The sequence below is a fragment of the Phoca vitulina genome, unplaced genomic scaffold, assembly GCF_004348235.1.
Source record: "Phoca vitulina isolate PV1807 unplaced genomic scaffold, GSC_HSeal_1.0 scaffold36, whole genome shotgun sequence".
Classification (NCBI taxonomy): Eukaryota; Metazoa; Chordata; class Mammalia; order Carnivora; family Phocidae; genus Phoca; species Phoca vitulina.
Window position 1 is genome coordinate 14,489,539 of NW_022589739.1, and position 24,171 is coordinate 14,513,709.

General features: G+C 37.0%; 1 protein-coding gene across 3 annotated transcripts in view; it reads right to left on the reverse strand.

The window, feature by feature from the left end:
• PGM2L1 (phosphoglucomutase 2 like 1) overlaps window positions 1–22,811 on the reverse strand; it is a 53,239-nt gene extending 30,428 nt beyond the window's left edge. The window contains exons 1-3 of one of the 3 annotated variants that reach the window (XM_032426945.1): window positions 22,697–22,801; window positions 22,099–22,234; window positions 1,213–1,380 (exon numbers count right to left, since the gene is read on the reverse strand). In XM_032426945.1, coding sequence (XP_032282836.1) covers window positions 1,213–1,380; window positions 22,099–22,209 — 279 coding nt within the window. In that variant the 5' untranslated portion in view covers window positions 22,210–22,234; window positions 22,697–22,801. Of the gene's footprint in view, window positions 1–1,212; window positions 1,381–22,098; window positions 22,549–22,696 lie in introns of those variants that run through there. The other 2 variants (XM_032426946.1, XM_032426944.1) reach the window with 2 other exon arrangements.
• Window positions 22,812–24,171: the final 1,360 nt, after the last annotated feature.

Sequence of the window (24,171 nt, forward strand, 5' to 3'; positions counted from 1 at the left end):
TAAGAATCAGATTCCATTAGGCTTTTCCTCTTCACACAATGGAATCTCAACTCCAGTAACAATTTACATTTCCATAGAAATTGATTTTCAAACACCTCCTCCAATCCTTTTTGTAAAGTCAAGGAATCTTCCTTTAAAATGAAAACTTACAAGGAAACGACGAATTTATTAAAAAGAGTGACCTGATGCATCTCTGGATGAGGAAAAGAAAGGGGGCAGGGGTACAGAGTGGCAGGCATCCTACCTATTCAGTCATCTTGTTGTCCCTTTTTCCCCATCCCTGCATTAGCCTTTGCCTTTAGAGAATTCCCTCAGAACAAGGCTAAGGATGATTTACTGTTTGGCAGTATGGATTAGAATTATATCTACTGAGCAATTCTCTAGTCCAGAACTATTTTTAGTATATGCTAAATGCATTTTAGCCTCAAAAGTATAGTTCTCCTTGAATCAGTGGGAATGATTCACTAGAAAAAGAAGTAATCTGTTTCTAAGAGAAATAAATTGTATCATATCATACACTGTCTTAAAGAACTCTCATGGACTATAGGAAACAAACAGAGGGTTGCTAGAGAAGAGATGGGTGGGGGGGGCAGGTAACTGGGTGATGGGCATTAAAGAAGGCATGTGATGAGCACTGGGTGTTATATGCAACTGACGAATTATTGAACTCTACATCTGAAACTAAGGATGTACTCTATGTTGACTAGTTGAATTTAAATTAAAAAAAAAAGAACTCTCATGGATATGAACACTGTCTTAAAGAACTCTTGTGCATATGGAAAACCACATCAAAGAGAAATATTTTCAACTACATTTTCCAAATACTCTGGTTAACCTTTATCAATGGCCATATACCAAAATGAATAATTCTCTTTTTTCTAAGTTTGCTTTTTGTATTAATTGGAAATGTCAATATCCATTTCCTGATTTCAAAGTAACATTGTCAAGAGTTTGACAATGGTCACCAAAAGAACTCTTAATCAGAAAGTTAGTCTATAACCTTGAAGATATACAAATGACTTCTAAGATAAATCTTGTGCAAGACCAAAGGTTAGCATTTATTCTACATTTTTTATTTACAAGAAAGTACCTTCCTAGATATAAAGTTTGGGTTTTTTTGTTGTTGTTTTTTTTTAGAAAGGCACAACCTAATTTAGAAAGCCAAAAAATAGTGTGATAAAAAGTATACATATAGTACTTTGTAATACTTACCTGTGTTGACTGTATTACTGTAAGGTCATTAATATAGCAAAATCCTGCCCCCATAGCAGAACGAAGTCCTGCAGTCCCAAAAGTCATTCGGCAACAAAGACGATCTCGCAGCTCCTTGTTCATCCCATTCCGTAACAGATTTTCAATCTGCTCTTTTGTTTTGGGATTCTATAAAAAAGTATTAAGACTTAATCAGGATCACAAGCAGGGTTCTAATATGAAGCCCTTCTGAGGAGCCAGTAAGTATTACGCATATATCACAAGGTTCTAGACACACTATAAATTCCACAGTGCTACTGATCAATATTAGTATGTATAATAAAACAATACTGGCCATTTACTGAGTCCCCCAAGGAGTCAGGCCCTTACTGGAGTCCATTTACATATCTCTAATTGTCATAGCATATTTTGTAACAATATTCAAGAATTTTTTTTTAACAAATTGATAAACTTAAGAGCTATGGATCCAAAATAAGCCTCTTAGTCAAAAAAGAACATTAATTAGAGTCTATATTAAGTTTTAAAAGAAATATGGAAGCTATTGGGCAAAAGCCATCAACACATGCTGACCAACTACTTCCTAAATCTCTGTGATTCAAAGTGACCAGATAAGCCTTCCTGCTCTTTAAAATCACAGAAAACCACATGACCATAAAATGGTCTTAGATATTAAATGTGGACTTAGCTAAGAATGAGAATGAAAATTCAGTCCAAACTTGGCTTGCCAAGCAGGACACACCAACACCTATATTTTAAGATTCTGTGTTTCATTATCACATCTTTTACCTTATTTTCATAAAGCTCAAGGATGCCCCAGACTGAAATAGTACTTCACAAACAATTAACAAACTTCAAATAGAAATGCAATAAAAATTAGAATAAAACTTGAATGGAATTTTCCAGTATTTTCTTTTCAAGAGTAAGAATCAAATATTACGAAAATAAAGTGAACCACAACTTCTCCCTTCTATTATATATATATATAGTATAGATTTAGTCCATACTAACGGCTTAGATCTTCTACATCTATAGCCTATACAGTGATAATGAATATTCAGAATGATAAACCAAGGCACCTACAAGGTGTTAAATATTAGAGTATATTTGTACTTGCAAAGAAATAAAAACATATTAATATATATTTAAACAAAAAGGTTTTCTGGTTATAGTGGAATTAAAGTAACTAGAGTACATGCCACAAAGTAATGAGAAGCCATGGAAATTCTGATTAACTGAAATTGTAATCTGCCAAAAATGGATAGAGTGTAAAAAAAAATATATATATATACACACATATATATGCCATATACATATATAAAACATACATATAAAACCTTGACTCAAGGAATCTCTTTTATAAATGGCACACACTAACAAATACATAGGCTACATAAAAATATGAAAAGCTATTTTTAAAAAAAGATTTTATTTATGTGAGAGAAAGAGAGCCATGTGCACAAGTGGGGGAGGGGCAGAGGGAAAGAGAGAAGCAGACTCCCCACTGAGCAGGGAGCCCCACGCAGAGCTCCATTCCAGGACCCTGGGATCATGACCTGAGCAGAAGGCAGATGCTGAACCAAGTGAGCCACCCAGGTGCCCCAAAATATGAATAGCTATTAAGAGAAGAATCTAAACAATAAGATGACCTGGGCTACTATATATTATTCTAATGTCTAAGATACCACCAGATTTGATACAGAGGTCAAAGAGACTAGAAGAGGGCTAACATTTAAAAACAAGTATAAGAATGGCAAAAATTGAAGACTAAAAAAACCTCCATTCTGTAGAGGGTACATGGCAGTGTCATATAGTTAGTGACACTGAAATTGGGATAGTCCTGGGGCACCTGGCTGGCTTAGTCAGAAGAGCATGCGACTCTTGATCTCGGGGTCATGAGTTTGAGACCCACACTGGATGTAGAGATTACTAAAATTAAATAAATAAATTTTATTTAAAAAAAAAGAAATTGGGATAGTCTTTTTAGAGTTTCAGCCACTATCAAAATTTAAACTGCATATGTCTTTTGGCCCATAAATTTCTCTGTCCACAGCAATATCTTCACCCAAACAAAAAAAGATTTATTCATACAAGAATGTTGATTGCAGCATTTTACTGGTAGTAGTATTATCACCATTGTATTGATAAAGAACCTAAGATTTAGAAGGGAGCCTAGTAACACAGAGCTAATATTAGAGGTCTAGACAGGATTTGAATGCAGGTTGGTCTGGCTCTAAATCCTATACCATCTCACTACAAACAAAATAATTATGTAGGGCAGGCTAATAATGCTTCTAATAATAAACTCCAACTGTAAAGTAAAACATTATTCCTTTTGATTACAGCTAAATAAAAATGATCTACCAGACATGAATACTATTAGGTTACTGAGTACTTCCTAATGTTTAACTGTAGCGCTAGTAGAGTAGGGCCTAAAAATTCCATTCTCTGTTATAAACATCACAGCTAGTCCTAACCTAATTCCTGGTTCTGAAAAAGCCTATAAATTAGAGAAAAACAAAAATGGATTAAAAATCATGATGCATTAGACGTAAGTATATTTTTATGGTAAACAGTGCTAAGTGATTATAGTGACAGGCATATGAAATCACTTTAAACTTAGATTTCTCCACTATTTTTTATAGACATTAAATTAGATATTGATGTCACAAATGTTTTAAAATACACCTAAAGGGCTATCTATGTAGCCATGATTACCATATATTTTCCATTTAGATGAAATTGAATTTGTATTTTGTTGTTAAAACCTTCAAATGATTATGATTTTTATAAGCTATCATATATGAAGATTCTAAAGAACTACAAATTATTTTTTAAATACTATTTCCACATAGAACTCAGATGTATTAAATGAAAAGCAGAAGCATATATAATGTGTTTTAATTCGTGTAAAAAGAGGCATGTGTATACTTATATATCATTCCAGAAATTATCCTTGCAAATATGAGAGACTAAAAATAGTGATTATCTCTGATGGGGAAACCAGGAGTGAGGTCTGAGGTAGAAAAGTGACTTATTTTTATTGTACAGCCTTGGTACTGTTTGGATATTTTATGGATGTATTACTTATTTTATGGTAAAAATTAGGTAAATATCTATGATGGCTGAGAAAAACTACTATTTGTGTGTCTACATGAATACTTTTTACTTCACAAATTGTTCTTTTTAGAACAGCACTCACAGAAGGCTATTAATAAAACATATATTGGAGCTTTCTCAAATTATTGTTCACTTAATAAATGTGCTCTCTTCAAAAAAAACAAAAGAAAACAAAAAACAAAATAAACGTGCTCTCTTATTTACAATGCACTCATTACTTGAGGATAGGAGCAGCCTAATCAGCCAAAAAAGAAATAATTGGTCCAACTGGTGTCAACTATAAAGAAAGCACCTCTAAAATTATACTGTAAGTCTGTGGAGAAGTTATATGATTTACGTACTTTTTGGTAATGCACTTATTGATCTACTATATAAAATGAAAATTAATTATTTAGAAAGTAAATGCTTTCAATCTGAACTAAATTTGTTCTTAACTAGTATACTTTAGAATCCTAATGATTTTATTACCCCAAAAAACTAATCCTGCAGAAAATCCAAAAAGATTTTGGTGACTGCTAGCATTTTCTATACTTCATCAGGAATAAAGCTGATTGTTTAGTAGGAAATCAGTAAGCTAAAGATACAGAATTAAAGCCATGCATTATTTTCAAATTTTACCTGTTTACCCAAAATTTTCCTTTAGGTTCTAATCCTATGGATTGCTGCAACTTTATATGGCTGAAATGAAGAAAATAAAGTGTCTTCTTACCTAATACTCTGTAGAGTTCTGTTTTTTTGTGTGTGTTTTTTTTTTTTTTAAGATTTTGTTTATTTATTTGACAGAGAGAGACACAGTGAGAGAGTGAACACAAGCGGGGGGAGTGGGAGAGGGAGAAGCAGGCTTCCCACCGAGCAGGAAGCCCAATGTGGGGCTCGATCCCAGGACCCTGGGATCATGACCTGAGCCGAAGGCAGACGCTTAACGACTGAGCCACCCAGGCGCCACCAAGTTCTGTTTTTTCCATAGTGTAGGTCCATAAGGTCCAAATTCAAAGAAAACATGAAAGAACTGATTTACCAAAAAAACCCCCAAAAAACAAAAAAACTTCTAACAAACTTCTTACAAACTCTCATAAATGTGAATAAAGCTATATACCAGACCAAACTCACTCCAACTCTGCCTGCATGAAATGAAAGTACTAGTACTCACTTACGAAGGATTATTTTGGACTCACCCAAGCTTTTCTGAACCTATTTAGTTCATATTTAGGGGGTTTCTGTATTATTTATGTGTAATAAATGTAAATGTATATAAAAGTATGTAAAAGTAATTAATCATCATTTTATAAAACAAATCAAGTTTGTCAATGAAGAATTCACCTATAAATCTTCTTTCCTACTTTTTATAAACCTAATATTTGTATAATTTTTATACAACTTGAATCTACTCTATTAATATTCTAGTACTAAACCTAACAGCATAAAAACAATTTAAAATGTGACCTTCATTGTTCAGAAGATTAGACCAGATCTAAAAGAACATAATATATATTCACAATCCAAATCCTAATATTGTTATATATCTAAAGATGAGGCAATATACAAAACTGACTTTTTAGTGGCTCAAATATACCTAAAATTGCCAAGCTGCAAACATTTTAAAATGTTACTGACAGAGGCTGGTGTCTAAACAATAAATACCAGTTTTATATAACTACAGAGAAAAAAATATTTAAGTTTTTTTCTAAACAGAAGTTAAAATAGGAAACGGCAGTCTGAAAATCTGAAGGGTAAACATTTACTTCTGAGGGTCAGCCAGCTTGAAGAGCCAAATCTAGAGACCTGAAGCAGAACATGTTTTCCCAACCAGATGCTTCCTTACTGAGTCCAAAATATACTCTTGCTGACCAATAATTTTTTTCCATTAAAGGGTCTTTGTGTAATTACAAATTTTATTTCTCAATCTTTAAAATTTCTTTTTCATACAGAAGTATAGTTGACATACAACACTGTATTAGTTTTAAGTATAAAACAGTGATTTGATAATTCAATAGATTACACAATACTATGATAAATGTAGTTATACCATCTGTCACCGTATGTTAATACAATATAATATTATTGACTATATTCCCTATGCTGTACTCCTCATCTCCATGACTTGTTTATTTTATAACTGGAAGTTTGTATTTCTCAATCCCTTTTGCCTATTTTGCACATGCCTCCACCCCACTCCCCTCTGGCAACCACCAGTTTGTTCTCTGTATTTATGAGTCTGTTTCTGGTTTTTGTTTGTTCATTTGTTTTGTCTTTTAGATTCCACATATAGGTAAAATAATTTCTTATTTAAAAAAAATTTATAGAAATTAGCATAAATTAAATTGGCTTAGATAAATCTGAATGACTATTCTTGTCATATAAAATGAGATTTCTTTAATAATAATGGCTTAATAAAATTTGAGAAATAACCACTTAATGAATATAAGAATCATATCCAGGAAATAAAGATTCTAACTACTCAAAAAGCAGAAAATACAATTCCAAATATATTATCATTTAAGTATAATACTAAATATACCAAAATTAGTGTGAAAGATGAAAATATTGTTGTGTTTTTTTTAAAGATTTTATCCATTTATTTGTCAGAGAGAGAAAGCAAGCAAGCACAAGCAGGGGGAGTAGCAGGCAGAGGGAGAAGCAGGCTCACTGCCAAGCAAGGAGCCCAATGTGGGACTCCATCCTAAGGGATCATGACCTGAGCTGAAGGCAGATGCCCAACCAACTGAGCTACCCAGGCATCCCAAAATACTATTTTATTTCAAAACTTAAGATTACGTAGACAGTCTTTTTTTTTTTTTTAAGATTTTATTTATCTGACAGAGAGAGCACAAGCAGAGGGAGAGAGACGGAGAAGCAGGCTCCCTGCTGAGCAAGGAGCCCGATGTGGGACTCGATCCCAGAAACCTGGGATCATGACCTGGGCCGAAGGCAGCTGCTTAACCGACTGAGCCACCCAGGTGTCCCCAGTCTTTTTTTCTTTTTTAACAAAGCACACACATTGAGCCGAATTTTACTGTTCAATAATATAGTCATACTCAAGTATCTATTAAGCTTTAAACAAGCAATATTTCTCATATAAGGCAGTCAAAATACATTTCAAGTGTTTGCTGTTTTTCTCTAGGTATTTTGACACATACTTTTCTTGACTAAAAAAAAAAATGTCTTAATTAAAAAAAAAAAAACAGAAAAAACACCATCTCAGATGCAGAGAAAGCATTTGAAAAATTCAACACCCAATAATTATTTTTATATTTCTCAGTATATTTTTAATAGTAATTCCACGAGGCATCTACCCAAGAGAAATGAAACATATTCACACAAAGACCTGTAAATGAATTTTAATGAATTTTAATGGTAGATTTATTCTTAACAGTTGAAACCTATTGTCCATCAACTGGTGAATGAATAAACAAATTGTACATCCATAAAATGGAATAACATTTAGCAATAAAAAGGAATAAACTGCTGAAATATACAACAAAATGGATAAATCTCACAAGCATTTTGTTAAGTGAAGGAAGCTAGACACAAAAAGTCTACATATTGTATGATTTTTGTAAAGGCAAACTATAGGAACAGTAAAGAACTATTACAACTCAACAATAAAAAGACAACCCAATTTAAAACGGGGCAAAGGAGGGTGCCTGGGTGGCTCAGACAGTTGAGTGTTTGACTTTGGCTCAGGTCATGATCTTGGGGTCCTGGGATCAAGCCCCTGGAATGAGCTCCTGGAATGAGCCCGGCAGGATCCCTGCTCAGCGGGGAGTCTGCTTCTCCCTCTCCCTCTGACCCTCCCGCACCCCTGCTCGTGCTAATAAAATCTTTAAAAAAATAAAATAAAAAGGGGCAAAAGATTCACTAAAGATGATATATAAATAGCCAATTACCTATAATAAGTATTGATTCATGCTACAATATGGATGAACTTTAAAAATGTGCTAAGTAAAAGAAGGCAGACACAAAGGAGGCCACATACAACAACAGTATGCTTCCATTTATAGGAAAGGTCCAGAATAGGCAAGTGTAGACTGATGAGTGGTTGTCAGGAGCTGGGGTGGGGGAGGAGGAATGGGAAGTGACTACTAATGGGTATGGGGTTTCTTTCTGGGATGATTGCAATGTTTGGGAATTAGATAGTGGTGACAATTGCACACCCTTTTGAATATACCAAAACCCACTGAATTATACATCTTAAAATGGTGAATTTTATTTCATGTTATGTGAATTATATCTCAATTAACAAAAACGATAGGACAAAATTAGATCAGTGGTTGACAGGGGTGGGAACAAGGAGATTCACTACAAAAGGGGCAGGAGGGAACTTTTTGCAGTGATACAAATGCTCTTTGATTGTGATGTTGGTTATGCAATTATATATACTTTTCAAAATTCATTAAATGGAACACTTAAAGGAACGAAATTTACTGTCAATTATGTAAATGTAAATTATACCTCAGTAAGTCTGACTTAAAAAAAAAAGTATATAGAAAAGCCCTAAAGCTGAGGTTGAAGTAGAGGAAATATGCATAAATACAGATGCATAGTGTTTTACATTATAAAGTAGGAATTAATAACAAACAATATTAGGTGGTTTTTTTCAATTCCCTTTATAAAACATTTGAAAAATATAATTGAATGTTAAAAATACAATATTTGATAGATACCTGAATTCTCTTTATGAAGCAGTTTTTTTTTTTTTTAAAGACATACAAATTACAAAAATAAATTCATGGGTGTGAGTTGTACTGTCGTAGAATATCAACTCTCTTACTGTTAAGTTTTTCCTGAGAATTATGTAAAAGTTCCTTGAGGTTTGGGAGAGAGGACATTTAAATCATTAATTCTATGTAACTATGAATCTCATTTTACAGAAACCACAAATGAAACTTACTATCTTTGTAAAATATGACATTTCTATTTAATGAACATCTTAGGCTGTATTTGATGTTATTTTATTGTTGACTTGCATTTTGTTAAGGAACTATAGCTTCTGGTACTATTTAGGGATAAGTTAACAGTATCCACGTTTTAAAAAATTATATATTAAGTATTTATATATTATAAAAAACAAAATACCTCAATTTGGATTTGAGTGTTTTCAGGCTTTGAAATAGTTTTGACTAAGTGATTTCTTTTTTTTTTTTAAAGGAGCTGTTTAGCTTTCAAAGTTATCTTTACTTTGATTAAATGAAAAACAAAGCTATTTTTCAAGCAAACAGGAAATTTAGACAAAACTCCAGTATTCTTAGATATGCCTTGGCTACTCTGGGGAAAGGTGGAAGGGGAGGAGAATGGGATCAGTAAAGTGGATATGGGAATTTAAACTGAACCTGTAATTTATTTCTTTAGAAAGGAGATCTGATTCAAATTCAGCAAAATATTCTAACAAAATAGGAGATATTTATCATTCTCCCTGTTTTTAAAAAGGAGAGGTCAATTTGTTAAAAAGGCTCATTACTTCTTTCTGTTGGAAGGCTCTATAATCATCCTAATGTAAAACTTTGTTATCCATAATTCTAGAATAGTCTCCAGGATCACATCTCCAACCCATCTCATCCTAATTACATACTGCCAGACTAATCAGCCAAGAACCAACAATAGAGTCCAATTCCGGTTACATCAAATATAAAGGTCAGGTAGGGTGGGAATCGGATCCCAAAGGCCAGAGATCAAAATCTTTTCAGATTTATTTATTTATTTATTTTTTTAATATTTTTTTTTTTAAAGATTTTATTTATTTATTTGAGAGAGAGAGAATGAGAGAGAGAGAACACCTGAGAGGGGATAGGGTCAGAGGACGAAGCAGACTCCCTGCCGAGCAGGAAGCCCGATGCGGGACTCGATCCAGGGACTCCAGGATCATGACCTGAGCCGAAGGCAGCCGCCCAACCAACTGAGCCACCCAGGCGCCCCAATCTTTTCAGATTTAAATACTCTCCATTTCTCTGAGCCCCCGAGTCTGTATATAGGGTTAAAAAATGGGAATAACTACCTCAAACAATCCTTGAAGGATTAAAAGAGATTTTTTTTTTTACATGAAAGCATCTATTAACACATCTGGCAAATGATCACTCAATAAACAAGAGATTTCCTTTTTCCTTTACGTAATCTTTTTCTTTTGAATTTTTAAAAAAATTTATTCATTTGAGAGAGAGAGGGCGAATGAGGGCAGGAGCAGGGGGAGGGTCATTGGGAGAGGGAGAAGCAAACTCCCCGCTGAGCAGGGAGCCCCACCCTGGGATCTAGTCCTGGGCCAAATGCAGACACCTCCCAGGCGCCCCTCCTTTAAGTAATCTTCACTGCCACAGCAGTCCAACACATGCGCTACACTTGAGCTAAAAAAAAAAAAACTTCATTATTCTTGCACACTACCCATTCAGTTCATTTCCCTGAACAGTTTCGTTTTCCACTTTATTCTTCTATTTCTCCCACCTTAAATTTTCTGTCCCCATATTCATCATCTATTTCTATCCTATTTATCCTTCAAGACCCAGCTAAAATTCTACTGCTTATGTAGTCTTCCTGACTTTGAATTTCTATGGCTCTTAAAAAGCAGCGTCAGATAGTTGACCATTAATTGTTCTTTATTTGTATCTTATTTTTTTTTTCAGTAGGCTCCACACCCAGCATAGAGCCCAGTGCAGGACTTGAACTCAAGACCCTCTAGAGATCAAGACTTGAGCTGAGATGAAGAGTCAGACACTTAACCAACTGAGCCACCCAGGTGCCCTCTTTATTTGTATTTTAAATATTATTAATTTTGAACTATATCCATACATTTTCCTACTTCAAAAAAATACTAATAATACAGATAAAGCTAAACATGTCTTTGACTATTACCCTCAGTCCCAGGCCCATTCTGTAGGGGGAGCCAGTAATGTTGTGACGCATCCTTCCAGACCTTTACTGGCATCTACATATGTATAGATACGTAGTTTTGCTCTCTCTCTTTTTATTTTATATATCTGGTATCAAATTGCACACAATGTTCTATAACTTGATTATTCACTTAATATATCTTGGAGATCCTTTCAATACATATAGATCTATATTTGTTTTGTTCTGTATATTAAGATATACAGCATGATGGTTTAGTTTATATATACAATCGACCCTTGAACAACACAGGTTTGAACTGAGCAGGTCCACTTATATGCAGATTTTTTTCAGTAAAGTCAGTACAGAATTATGAATGTATTTTCTCTTTATGATTTTCTTAATAACATTTTCTTTTGTCTAGCTTACTTTATTGTAAGAATACATTTTATAATACATATATAAAATATGTGTTAATCAACTGTTTATGTTATCGGTAAGGCTTCTGGTCAAAAATAGGCTATTATTAAGTTTTTTGGAAGTCAAAAGTTACATGAAGATTTTTGACTGCTTGGGGTGTTGTCGCCCCAACCTTCATGCTATTCAAGGTATTGTGAAATGATTGGCACAATAGGTTTAGTTAACATCCATCATCTTATATAGATACAACAAAAGGAAAAAATTTTCTCTTTGTGAGAAATTTCTTTTTTAAAAGATTTATTTTAGAGAGAGAGAGTAGGGGGAGGGGCAGAGGGAGAGGGAGTGGAAAAGAATCTAAGCAGATTCCCCACTGAGCATGGAGCCCAACGTAGGGCTCAATCTCACGACCTCGAGATCATGACCTGAGCCGAAACCAAGAGTCGGATGCTCAACCAACTGAGCCACCCAGGTGCCCCTACAATCTACTTTCTTAACAAATTTTCCAGTATATCATACAGCAGTGTAAACTATAATTATATTGTCTATTACATCCCTAGTACTTACTTATATTATAACCAGAAGTTTATACCCTTTGACCACCTTCCTCTAATTCTGCATACACAACCCCCATCTGGTAACCACAAATCTGATCTATGAGTTTGGTGTGTTTTTTGGTCTTTTGGGTTTTTTTTTTAGATTCCACATGTAAGTAAGATCATATAGTCTTTGTCTTTCTTGTCTGTCTTATTTCCCCTTAGCATAATGCCTTCAAGTTCCATCTATGTTGTCACAAATGGTAGTGTTCTCTCATTTTTTATGGCTGAATAGTATTCCATGGCGTATCTATACCATAACTTCTTTATCCATTCATCCCTGATCTAGTGTATTCAACTGTTGCAGTGTTCCAATTTGTTTATCCTTTCCCCTTTGGTGGGCATTTAGGTTTTTTCTAAATTTTACCTGTATAAATAATGAAACATTTCAGAGGAAAAATGACATGAGAAAAATGTGAAGCAGAAACCACAAAATAAAACCATTATTTACATTAAAGAGATCTTCTGGTTAGCTGAAAGTTAAAAGGCCTATGTATCTGAGAAGCATAGGATTTTCCATTTACATTATAATTTTAATATTCTTTTGGGCATTTAATACGACCATGTCATAGTTTTGTTTGGTAAGATCCAGCGCTCACTAAATTATCTGGTGTAAAGGATCTCAGGCAGGATTAGATATAGTACCTACCTGTCTATATTCTTTTCCACCAGAAAAATATTATTTTCTCCATTAACTCCCAACACCAGAGGGCAGCAGCCTTAGTGCTAGCTGGCAATAGAAATTGACTAATGAAAAAATATTTTAGTAAAATCTGCACTAAATTACTAATCAACCTTTCATTTTGGGGAAAATATATCTATGAAAAACAAACAGACACATGAAATATGTAAAAACAATTAAACAAGCAAATCATGCTGTCTCTCCAAGAGGATGAAAGAAGTCTAATTTAGATAATCCAGGGGGGGACTATGAAAATCTGAAATGGTGAAATATAATACTTATATTCTTTGCTTAGTTCAATATATTTTACAAGTAAAATCTGAAAGAACCAAATGAAGACAAATTCCTTTTCATTAGGTTCTCTAGGCTCTCTCAGATTTTTTAAATAGGAGGAAAGAAAGAGGGAAAATAATTATTGATCAAAGATATATCCATGTAGGCTTTCTCACGGTCCTGTAGAAAACGTGAAGGAACTAAACAAAAATCCTTTATGAAAGAAAAGATAGGGCAAAGAGAACCCCCAAATAAAAAGCAGAAGAAGCCAGTCTACCTATTTTGAAAATTTCAGGTGGGAAAGAAGGATGTGCTTTCAAATATGAATCCTTTCCCTTTGAAGTACATATATATTCTTTAAATTCATACACTTTACTTTTTTTAAACATTTTTTTTATTATTAAGTAAACTCTACCCCACAATGTGGGGCTGAAACTCATGACCCCGAGATCAAGAGTCACACGCTACTGACTGAGCCAGCCAGGCATCCTCACCCTAGACTTTACTTTTTACAACAGTTTTAGGTTACAGAAAATTGAGCAGATAGTACAAGGAGTTCCCTTCAGTTTCCCCTGTTGTGAACATCTTGTATTAGTATGGTACACTTTTTGTAATTGATCCAATACTGATCCAATACTACGAACTGAAGTCCATAGTTTACATATGGGTTTTGATAAATACATAATGTATTACACATTACAGTATCATACAAGAATAGCTTTACTGCTCTAAAAATCCTTTGTGCTCCATCTACTCCCTCCTTTTCCCTGGTAATTTTTTTTTATTGTCTCTATAGTTTTACCTTTTTCAGAATGACATATAGTTGGAGTCATACAGTATGTAGCTTTTTCAGAATGGCTTCTTTCATTAAGTAGTAAGTAAAGTTTCTTAACTGTGTTTTTGTGGCTTGATGGCTTACTTCTTTTTGTGGCTTAATAACTCATTTTTAAAAAAACAATAAATAATATTCTACTGTATGGATGTACCAAAGTTTGTTTACCCATTCACCTACTGAAGGACATCTTGGTTGCTTCCAGTTTTAGTACATTTTTAATTTGAAAAAAATAATAGTTTCAGTTGAAGATGAAAGACTCAAATGCTTATCTCCTCTTCTTCCTGAGAATTTTTAAAATGACAGTAAAGGTATAAAAGGACTAAACCCATAATGCAAAAAGAACTGGGGAAGGGGTCAATGGGTACTGAGGAGTAGATGAAATTTCAACCTATTTCCGAAAGACAGAAAGTAGCATGAAACAAAGCACAGTACGCCAAAACCCTATTTATGCCACTAACATCTACATTTTGTTCCAGCAATCCCACTTCTGGGTATATAGCTAAAAGAACTGAAAGCAGGGTCTTGATGAGATATTTGCACATCTGTGTTCACAGCAGCACTATTCACAACAGCCAAGGGGTGGATGCAACCCAAATGTCCATTGATGGATGAATGGATAAAAAAATATGGTATACCCTATTATTCAGCCTTATAGAAGGAAATCCCGTCACAGGCTACAACATGATGAACCTTAAAGACATTATGCTAAGTGAAATAAACCAGTCACAAAAAGACAACCACTGTATGATTCTCTTTCATATCTCTTTATATGAAGTATCTAAAGTAGTCAAGGGCGCCTGGCTCAGTCGTTAAGCGTCTGCCTTCTGCTCGGGTCATGATCCCAGGGTCTTGCAATCGAGCCCAGCGATGGGCTCCCTGCTCAGCGGGAAGCCTGCTTCTCCCTCTCCCACCCACCCTGCTTGGGTTCCCTCTCTTGCTGTGTCTCTCTCTGTCAAATACATAAATAAATAAAATCTTAAAAATAAATAAATAAATAAATAAATAAAGTAGTCAAAATCATAGAAACAGAGTAGAATGGTGGTTACCAGGGACTGGGGGGAGGGGCAAAAGGGGACTTACATAATGGGTGGGTTTCAGACTTGCAAGATGAAAAAGTTCTAGAGATCCATTTCACAACAATGTGAATATAATTAACACTACTGAACTGTACACTTAAAAATGGTTAAGATGGTGGGGCGCCTGGGTGGCTCAGTCATTAAGTGTCTGCCTTCGGCTCAGGTCATGATCCCAGGGTCCTGGGATCGAGTCCCACATCCCTGCTCAGCGAGAAGCCTGCTTCTCCCTCTCCCACTCCCCCTGCTTGTGTTCCCTCTCTCTGTCAAATAAATAAATAAAATCTTTAAAAAATTGGTTAAGATGGTAATTTTACGTTATGTGTTTTTTCACCACAATAAAAAAATAATTAAATCTTGTGTTTTGTCTTCAGGTTGATCCTCAAAATTGAACATAACATAAACACAAGGTTAAGATCATCTAAATATTGTTCACTGTGAATCCCTGTAGTGGGTGCCCACCTATGTCTCCTTAAGGTATTGAGATGAAAAGGAATTGTTTCTTAAGCTCTATCAATTCATTGTTCAAAATCATGCCATGTTTTCATTTGCTTCATGTTCAAACCATAACTTGCTTACTCAGGTCTTCCTTCCTTCCCTTCTTCCCTCCCTCTTCCCCTCCCTTCTTCTCTGCCATCCGTGGATAACTGCTTTTCTTTTTTTAATGTTGTTGCCAGAAAAACATACCATCTTCACCGTATCACTAACATCTTCCAGCTTTTTATTATTTATGGCATAGACACATTTCTTGAAGCCCAATGTGGATCTAGGGCACTATAGTCATCTGGGATTTCTTTACATTAGAGAAATTCGTCCATGTCAGTGCCAGTGTCCTCTTAAAACGGGCAATTGGGAGCTCTGGATTTGTGAGTTGGGCTTATTGTTCTGTAGACTTTGTTAGCACTAAGTACATTATTTAAACTTTTAAAAAAATAACTAAAACATAACCATTGAAATTTAGGAGAGGTAGAGAATCGTGTGAGCTCTGAGTTTTTATAGCATGTATTCGACAAATAATACATAAGTCAAGGACTACTGGTACTAGCATATTATTTAGTCTTTTGATGGTAACTATGAGAATAACTAAAAACAAACAGCTAAAAATGGCTTCTAAGGAGCAAATCAAAAACGAGAAGTGGTTAGGAACATTGTTTTCTATTATGTTCCCTTTTGTACATGCTTATGCGTATATTTCTTTGAAATAAATAAAAATGCATTGAAGATGAAATGGTGGAAACTGAGGGGGAAATGTAAGAAGTTTGGAAATAAAAAGAAAAAATGAGTTTTATTTCTAAGAAGTAAAATGAATTCAAACCCTTATTTATATGTTAAATTTCTCAGACAGAGGGAGAATGTTGTTGCCAGGGAGACCAAAGCAACTGTTGATCTGCAAATTCAGCTCTTTAAAAAAATTCCATGACATTTATTCTGCAATTACATCCTACTCAGGTTTTACAAAAGCCAATAAAATGGTTTTAATGAAGTCCTTGAACCTGGTGTATGTCACTAACATTTACTAAATATTCAGGTTATAGAGTATAGTGCAATGATAAGAAAACTAGAGTAAAGGTCAGGTAACCTCAAGTCTAGTCCTAACTCTACTGCTTAAAAGTCATACATCCTTGAGTAAGTCATTTACCTTTCTGAAACTAAGTTTCTTTACTTGTAAAAATGGGGATAACGACTACCTAGTTTGCCTACCATTCAGGGTTGCTGTGAGTATCAAATGAGATTTAGATCATTTTACAAAGTTTGAAACATTACACAAAGAAATTCAACTAGTAAGTACTAATATTTCCCCAAATTAATAAAGCCATATGTATTCTGTACTCTTCATTGATTAAAGACCAAATTAATTAGAAAAATGTGAACCAAAAAAAGTAATATAAACTAGTATTGTAAAAATTGGATTGAACTAGGTGGCAGATACAAGCTCTGGTCCAGGCTCTACCAAAACTTCTTTAGGTCTCTATACAATGAAATTACACTAGACCGCCTTTGTAGAGGTGCTTCTTGGATATATTTTCCATCACACAATGATGATTTAAAAGGGAATTTGTTCACCCCTAGTTTCCTGGGCTATATTTCGCTTGAAAAAGTTTCACTGCTAGATATCTGAAAATCACTGGCTTAAAGTCTTTTATTTCTATTTTCAGGCATTTCATAACCCTAACCTAACCTAACTCATCTTTAGCTTTACATTCTATCCTTTGTCAATAGAGACCTACATTTTGAGACCAGAGTGCTCTACTTACTATTTCTCAAAATGCCATGGCCAATCTCTGCCTGCACATTTTGTCAATACAGAGCTGTTGCTGCTCCAGCTGGCTGAACAACGCTGCCCTGTGTCCTGTCCCACTCCCCACCCACACATTTACACACCCAAACTTGAGCAGTACTCAGTATCTTGGTTACATCTGCTTTCAAAAAGTTAAAATTTACAGTAGATCAGAAACAGGTGATAGTTGTCATGTTAAAGAGAATCTGGCTTCTAGGCCAGTCAAGACTTGTCTATAATGTGATAGAATGTATGAAAACATTGAAAGAAAGAAGTAGGAAGAAAGTGGGAGCCTTAGTTAGCCCTAGAGCATAGAAGGGAAAGAGCAGTTTAGAAGAGTCATCTGTGCATCACCTGGAGGAGGAACACCTTGAACCTCGGACTTGTTGGGTACCAGTGGTAGGATAGTCCCATCATAGAAATGGATGCATTTACTTATTACAGGCCAATGATGTTAAACATTTAAGCACGTATCTGAATCCCTGTGATCTGATTTCATGATCACTAAAAATCTTCTGATTCTTTGACTTCCTTGATGGTGCATCTAGAAAATACCCTGACTAGAGACAAATCCACTTATATTACATCTGTACCATAAATTAATAAAATTGCATTCTGAATTCAGACATCAGTTTCAGTTTCTTGAGTAGGGTGACTTCATCCTGAGACAAGACAGACTAACAAAGTCTGAAGGCATAAAAACTGAAGGTCAGATAGGGAACTATAGTAAATTTACCAACAGAATGCCACCCCATAGAAACTATGTGGGATACTCCAGACTGCCCCAATAAAAACCCTGTCTTGTTGCATTATTTTCTTTTTAACACATACATATACCTTTATTTATTCAAGGCCACTAAACACATACTGAATGTGTTTATGTGGTCATTCAATGACCACATACTGAATGTGTCTATGACCTCGTCTCTACATACCTTTCCAATAATTTCTCTCTCTGTACCCAAAGCTATAGCAGAAACAAACGTTCTAAGTACACAAAGTTTCTATCTCTGCTTAGAATAGCTCCTCTCTATGTTGGGAAGTCTAAATTTTAACTAATTCTGAAAGTTTAGCACAAATAATACTTTTTTTTTTCATGAAGACTTTTCTAAATCCACCACCCTACCAAGGCTAAAACTAGCAATTTTGGTGATCTAGGTAGAGTCACTGAGAATCAGCCACATTTGATAGGTTCCTTTTTTTCACTAAATAGATATTAATCAGGTATTAAACTCAGTTTCTCTTCTAAAAGACTATATTTGTTGTCAGCATGTAATGTAATAAATGCTGTAAGTTTGATCTATTATTTTATCTATTTTCAAGCAAAATAATACCTAATACCTGAGACTGTAGGCTCAGGTCTGCATTCTAAATTTCAGTGCCCTGGGATATAGGTTATCCACCTATCAATCCTAGGTTAGCCTAGGTTACCCACACTATCAATCTACAGTAAATACACCTTTGTTTACCAATTAAAAGTATTATTTCCCATTATGAGAGGGATCAATTATTATTTTTATTAAATAATTATTTAATATTTATTCCTTGATTAAGGGCACTTATTACTTGCTCCCTTTGTGAGCTTTTGTTTATTTTCCCTTCTATGTTCTCTGAAGACATAATTCCTATCTATCTCATTTTTGTATTTTCCACAGGTTTTTAGCTAGTATTTTATATAGAGAGGGCACTTTAAATATAATTTAAGAATTTCTCTTCCATTTTCAGTGAAGGCTCCCCTCAGTCTTTTTATATGTATCCCATGTTATAAAGTCTTCCTTGATCATCCCAGTCCACAGGTCACTCCTTACTTTTGAATTCCTATAAGGATTGCCTATAAAACATTTAATTGCCACCAATACTGCCCTAGTGTTATCTTTTTGTGTTTATATGCATTTTATAGTCTTTTTATATTTCCATACATCCCAATATCTAGGCACAGCATAGACAATTAATAAATACTAATTCATTCAACCAATCTTTAAAAAAAAAATCAATGAAGGACTCGTTAGGAAAAGTATAGTCAAAACTCGTACCTAAAAAGAACAAAAGATCTCATCCATGGCAATGAAAACAAATTCCTATTGTTGGGATCAAAAGCTTTGACATACATAGTAGTTACTAGTAAATTAAATTGTGTTGGAATTCTACAAGTATTTTCAAATTTCATGAATCTTCCTTTCTCTTCAGGGACACATAAGTGTCCAACCACATTCATTTCCTGAAAATACCAATGAAAGCAGATAGCTTTTTTCTTTTTTTTTAAAGATTTTTAATTTTTTATTAGAGAGAGAGAGTACAAACGGGGAGCGGCAGGCAGAGACAGAGGGAGAGGGAGAAGCAGGCTCCCTGCTCAGCAGGGAGCCCGATGTGGGGCTCAATCCCAGGACCCCGGGATCATGACCTGAGCCGAAGGCAGATGCTTAACTGTCTGAGCCACCCAGGCGCCCCGAAAGCAGATGGCTTTAAGCAAAAATGATTAACCATATTAAACAGATAAGGTTATCATTCATTTGTAATTTGGTCAGGTTTCTTTTTTTTTTTTTAAAGATTTTATTTATTTATTTGAGAGAGTGAGTGAGAGAGAGAAAGAGCACAAGAGGGGGGAGCGGAAGAGGGAGAAGCAGACTCCCTGCTGAGCAGGTAGCCCAATGCGGGACTCGATCCCGGGACTCCAGGATCATGACCTGAGCCGAAGGCAGTCGCTTAACCAACTGAGCCACCCAGGCGCCCTTGGTCAGGTTTCCATGCTGAAGACATTTATATAGTCAGCTTGTAGTAACATTTGTTTTTATTGTATGCTAAGCTGACCTCTGGCAAATGGCTTTAAAGTTATTTGCTTTTTACACATCCTTATGGTAATTAATGGGATATCACAAATTCTGCACACTTGACTTAAAAAATGTATCTAGGGATGCCTGGGTGGCTCAGTCGGTTAAGCATCTGCCTTCGGCTCAGGTCATGATCCCAGGGTCCTGGGATGGAGTCCCGCATCGCATCAGGCTCCTTGCTCAGTGGGGAGCCTGCTTCTCCCTCTGCCTGCCCCTCCCCCCGCTCATACTCTTTCTCTCTCTCTCTCTCTCTCTCTCTGACAAATAAAAACTTAAAAAAAAAATATATATCTATATGGTCAAATCCTTTAATAAGGGAGTTATTTCTTTAATTTGATATTTGAATCAGAACACTCTAGAGTCTTCCCACTCCAAGTGTGGTCCACAGACCTGCAGCATTGGTATCACCTGGGAGCTCATTCTTGAGGCAGAATCTCATACCCTACCCCAGGCCTACTAAATGTGAATCTCCATTTTAGATCCCCAGGTGATCTGCAAGCACTTTACGGTTTAAGCAGCACTGGTTTAGACTCTAGAGGAAGAAGAGAATATCCAAGATGCATATGACCAAGTAACAGTAACTAACTTATTGTAATTACTTATTTGTTGGTCTTATCTGCTAACTGAAGGCTTGTTGAGGGCAGAACCCCTTCTATTTCCTCACCACTAGTATTCATTCCTAACAGGCTCAGAAAACATTACCCAATGCTCAATAAATATTTTTTGCTAAATGCATTAATGACCAAGCAAAGTGAAAATAAGACTTTTTCAGAAAGCGAATCCTTTAGGAAATTCTTTTGTACATGATTTCACATACTGCCATACTAATTCCTTAATTCACTATTATTAATTCCATTTTAAATACGTTGCCTTCTCTACTTGAACAAATACATTTAACGCACTTGACAAAGCAAAAGCTTGGATCATGTTCCTCTGTTGGAGACACCAGCGGCCTCTTCCACAAGTGAGAGAGCTGCATTTTAACTCTGGCTTTCACAGATCATCCCATATGCCTGCACATAATGAAATCACCCCAACAACTTGGAGGGGGTGGCAGGAGTAGAGGAGGAAAAGGAATGGGTGAAGCAAGGGGCGCCTGGGTGGCTCAGTCGTTAAGCGTCTCCCCTCGGCTCAGGTCATGATCTCAGGGTTCTGGGATCGAGCCCCGCATCGGGCTCCCAGCTCAGCGGGAAGCCTGCTTCTCCCTCTCCCGCTCCCCCTCCTTGTGTTCCTGCTCTCGCTCTCTCTCTCTCTCTGTCAAATAAATAAATAAATAAATAAAATCTTAAAAAAAAAAAAAAAAGGAGTGGGTAAAGCAAAAACACTTCCCTATCAGGAACATCAAATGAAACCATGAAAACATGATTCTTTGAACAGGATACTTCCAGAAAATAACTCGCGGCAAGGGAAATATAGAGGTAAGAGAACTCTTACCTTTCTCAACAGCAAAAGGTGATTAACTAGAGAATACCAGGGAGTGATAAAAGACCAGCGACTACCTAGCGACGGAAGGTGGAAACACACCAGACCAGAAGTAAAGCGGAGAGCGGTTAGAGACATCTAAAAAGGGTACCAAAAACCACTTTCAGGTATGCAGAGAAGGAAATCAAGGGAGAAGAAAGGAAATAGCTCTATGAAGCGTTTAACTTACGATGATGATGATAATAATAATTTTTTGAGAGAGCGAGAGACAACGCGCACTTGAAAGGCGGGGGGTGGGTGAGAAAGGGAGACTGCAAATCCCGCGCACTGCAAAAGGAAGAGACTACTGGCAGCCCGGCTCAGACGGTCCCGGGGAGGAAGCCCAAGCATAGGTGGGTGGCAACGCCCGGCTCCGCTGGTCCCCACCCGGTGGCTTGAGCCATCTCTTCTGCAGCCTGCCGAGCACCGGGTGGGGACGGGAAAAGGCGGACTGCTTGTGGGAGGGCGTGCGGGAGGACAGGGCGGATGCCGGGCTGACCAGGTACCCACCTTATCCCAACGGAGCCACTGCCCGATGGCCGTGTCTAGCTGAGGATCCCCGGTGTGGTAGGGGGTGTGGAGCAGGTTGGAGTTCAGGTCCCCCTCTGCATTTTCAGCCATGGCAGCCAGACTGGGGTGTGAGGGCCTGGGGGGTCAGCGAAGACACTGGTTTGGGGGGGCTGAGATGCGCTCACCAGGGTTCTGACGCCCCCTCCTCACTGAAGGGCATCGGAGACCTACCAACCGCAGGGTGTCTGAGCCAGCTCCTGCTGCAGCTTTGGGGAAGCAGGAGAGAGGGGGGATGCGGCCGCCCGCTCCCACCAAACCAGCTCCGGGTCTCTTTCTGTGCGAACGGACTGAGGCGGTCCCACCACGAGAGAACAACAACAGTCCCAGATGTCTGGGTCGTGGCCGCGGCCGCCGCCGCCGCCGCCACCGCCCTACGCCCCGCCCCACAGGGCCCGCCCCTTCCCGCCCCTGCCGATTTAAGTCGCTGGGGCGTGAGGCACGAGCGGAGAGCGCGCTCCCGTCGCCTCCGCAGTAGTACGAGTTGGAATTCGCTAGGGTGGTGAGGGGTTGGGTTATTTTTTTATAATTTGCCACTTGCCATGCGTCCTATCCTTGTTACAGTCCCCACACACTCCCACGCGTCTCCTTTTCTCAATCAGCTGCCATGGCCACCACCAGCACCCCGCTTCTGCGATCGCTCCGCGGACCCCCGGCGCGCACGTAGGACCCCCTTCTATCTCCCGTTTCAGCTCGGGGCACGCGCTAGGCGGGAGGGTACAAGCGACCTTTTCCGCACGGCTTCACGGGAATTGTAGTTCTTTTCTTTCTCCGAGATCTGTGGAGACTGCCGCAAAGACTACAACACCCAGCAGCTCCGCGGCCGCATTTTCTTCAAAGAAAAAAGATCAGCCTCCAGGCTGTTCCCTACGGACACGCCCTGTCCCTGCCCTGCTGCGCTATGTGGCCCTGGAATTAAATTAATTTAAACCTGGACTGATGCAGTGAGGGGACCACTGGTATCCATTTAATGCTTTACAGTTTACGAATCGTGTTCTATCGCTTCAACCATCTTGTGAGGTAGGTGGGCGTGATCTATCCCTATTTTACAAACAAAAGAGGAAAGTGCCCCAGAGTGTGAAGGGACTTTTTCAAAAGAGGCAGAATTCCTAAGTGATGGAACCAGGGTGCCAACCTCGTTTCAGATCTCGTCTGTTGGCAGTTCTTTTTGCTGCTGCAGTGGAGGAGGAGAGAGAACAAGATGAAAGAAAAAATAAGGAAGTTAAGGAGGGAAGATGGGTCAGCATTTAACCATAACACAAGCAACAATGTACAAGCGTCAAAAGAGGGATACAAAGAGAAATGGCAATAGGCAAACGGAGGAAGAGAAGAGATTATTGAAATAATCTTTAATTTCTTCTTACTTTGGCCTCTCTCTGGAACGCTCACCTTGCAAAGTCACACAACTTGAGGTCTGGGAGATGCCGAGGAGGGCTTAACCTGCCAGACACTCAGGGCCTGCTGATTTTCTTGGTTTGGCCTTCTTAAAATGGCTCTATGAATTTGGCGGAGTATCTTACAGGTCTTTCCCTAGTCAGCTTTTTTGTAAGGAGGGTGTAATAATATTTACAGCATGGCTATACAGTAACAATAAATGGCTTTAGAGTGCTTTCAGGTTCACAGATAAAAGACATAATAAATTCAAAGTATTACTTTCCTTTAACAAGCCATTTACCATAATAAAATCCAAGCTACCAAGGTACAGAAGGATCGTAGTGCCAGTTCCTGAAAAATAACGTGCCACAGTTGGCATTTACAGTCTTTGCTACGCAGTTGGGTGGTTTCCTTTATGGAATTAGCAGATTCTTTTAATCACACAAGGCCTGGGAAACAACCACGTGTCCTGAAAAGAAATTAATCGTTCACTATCATCACCATTACTGTCCATGAAAAATGTTAATTAAGTATTTACTCTATGCCAAGTATTATGCTAGGAGCTGAGGCTATAAGAAAGTATATAACAAAACTGTTCATTTCAAAAAATAAAATGTGTCTGGGGAGACGGGATATATGTGA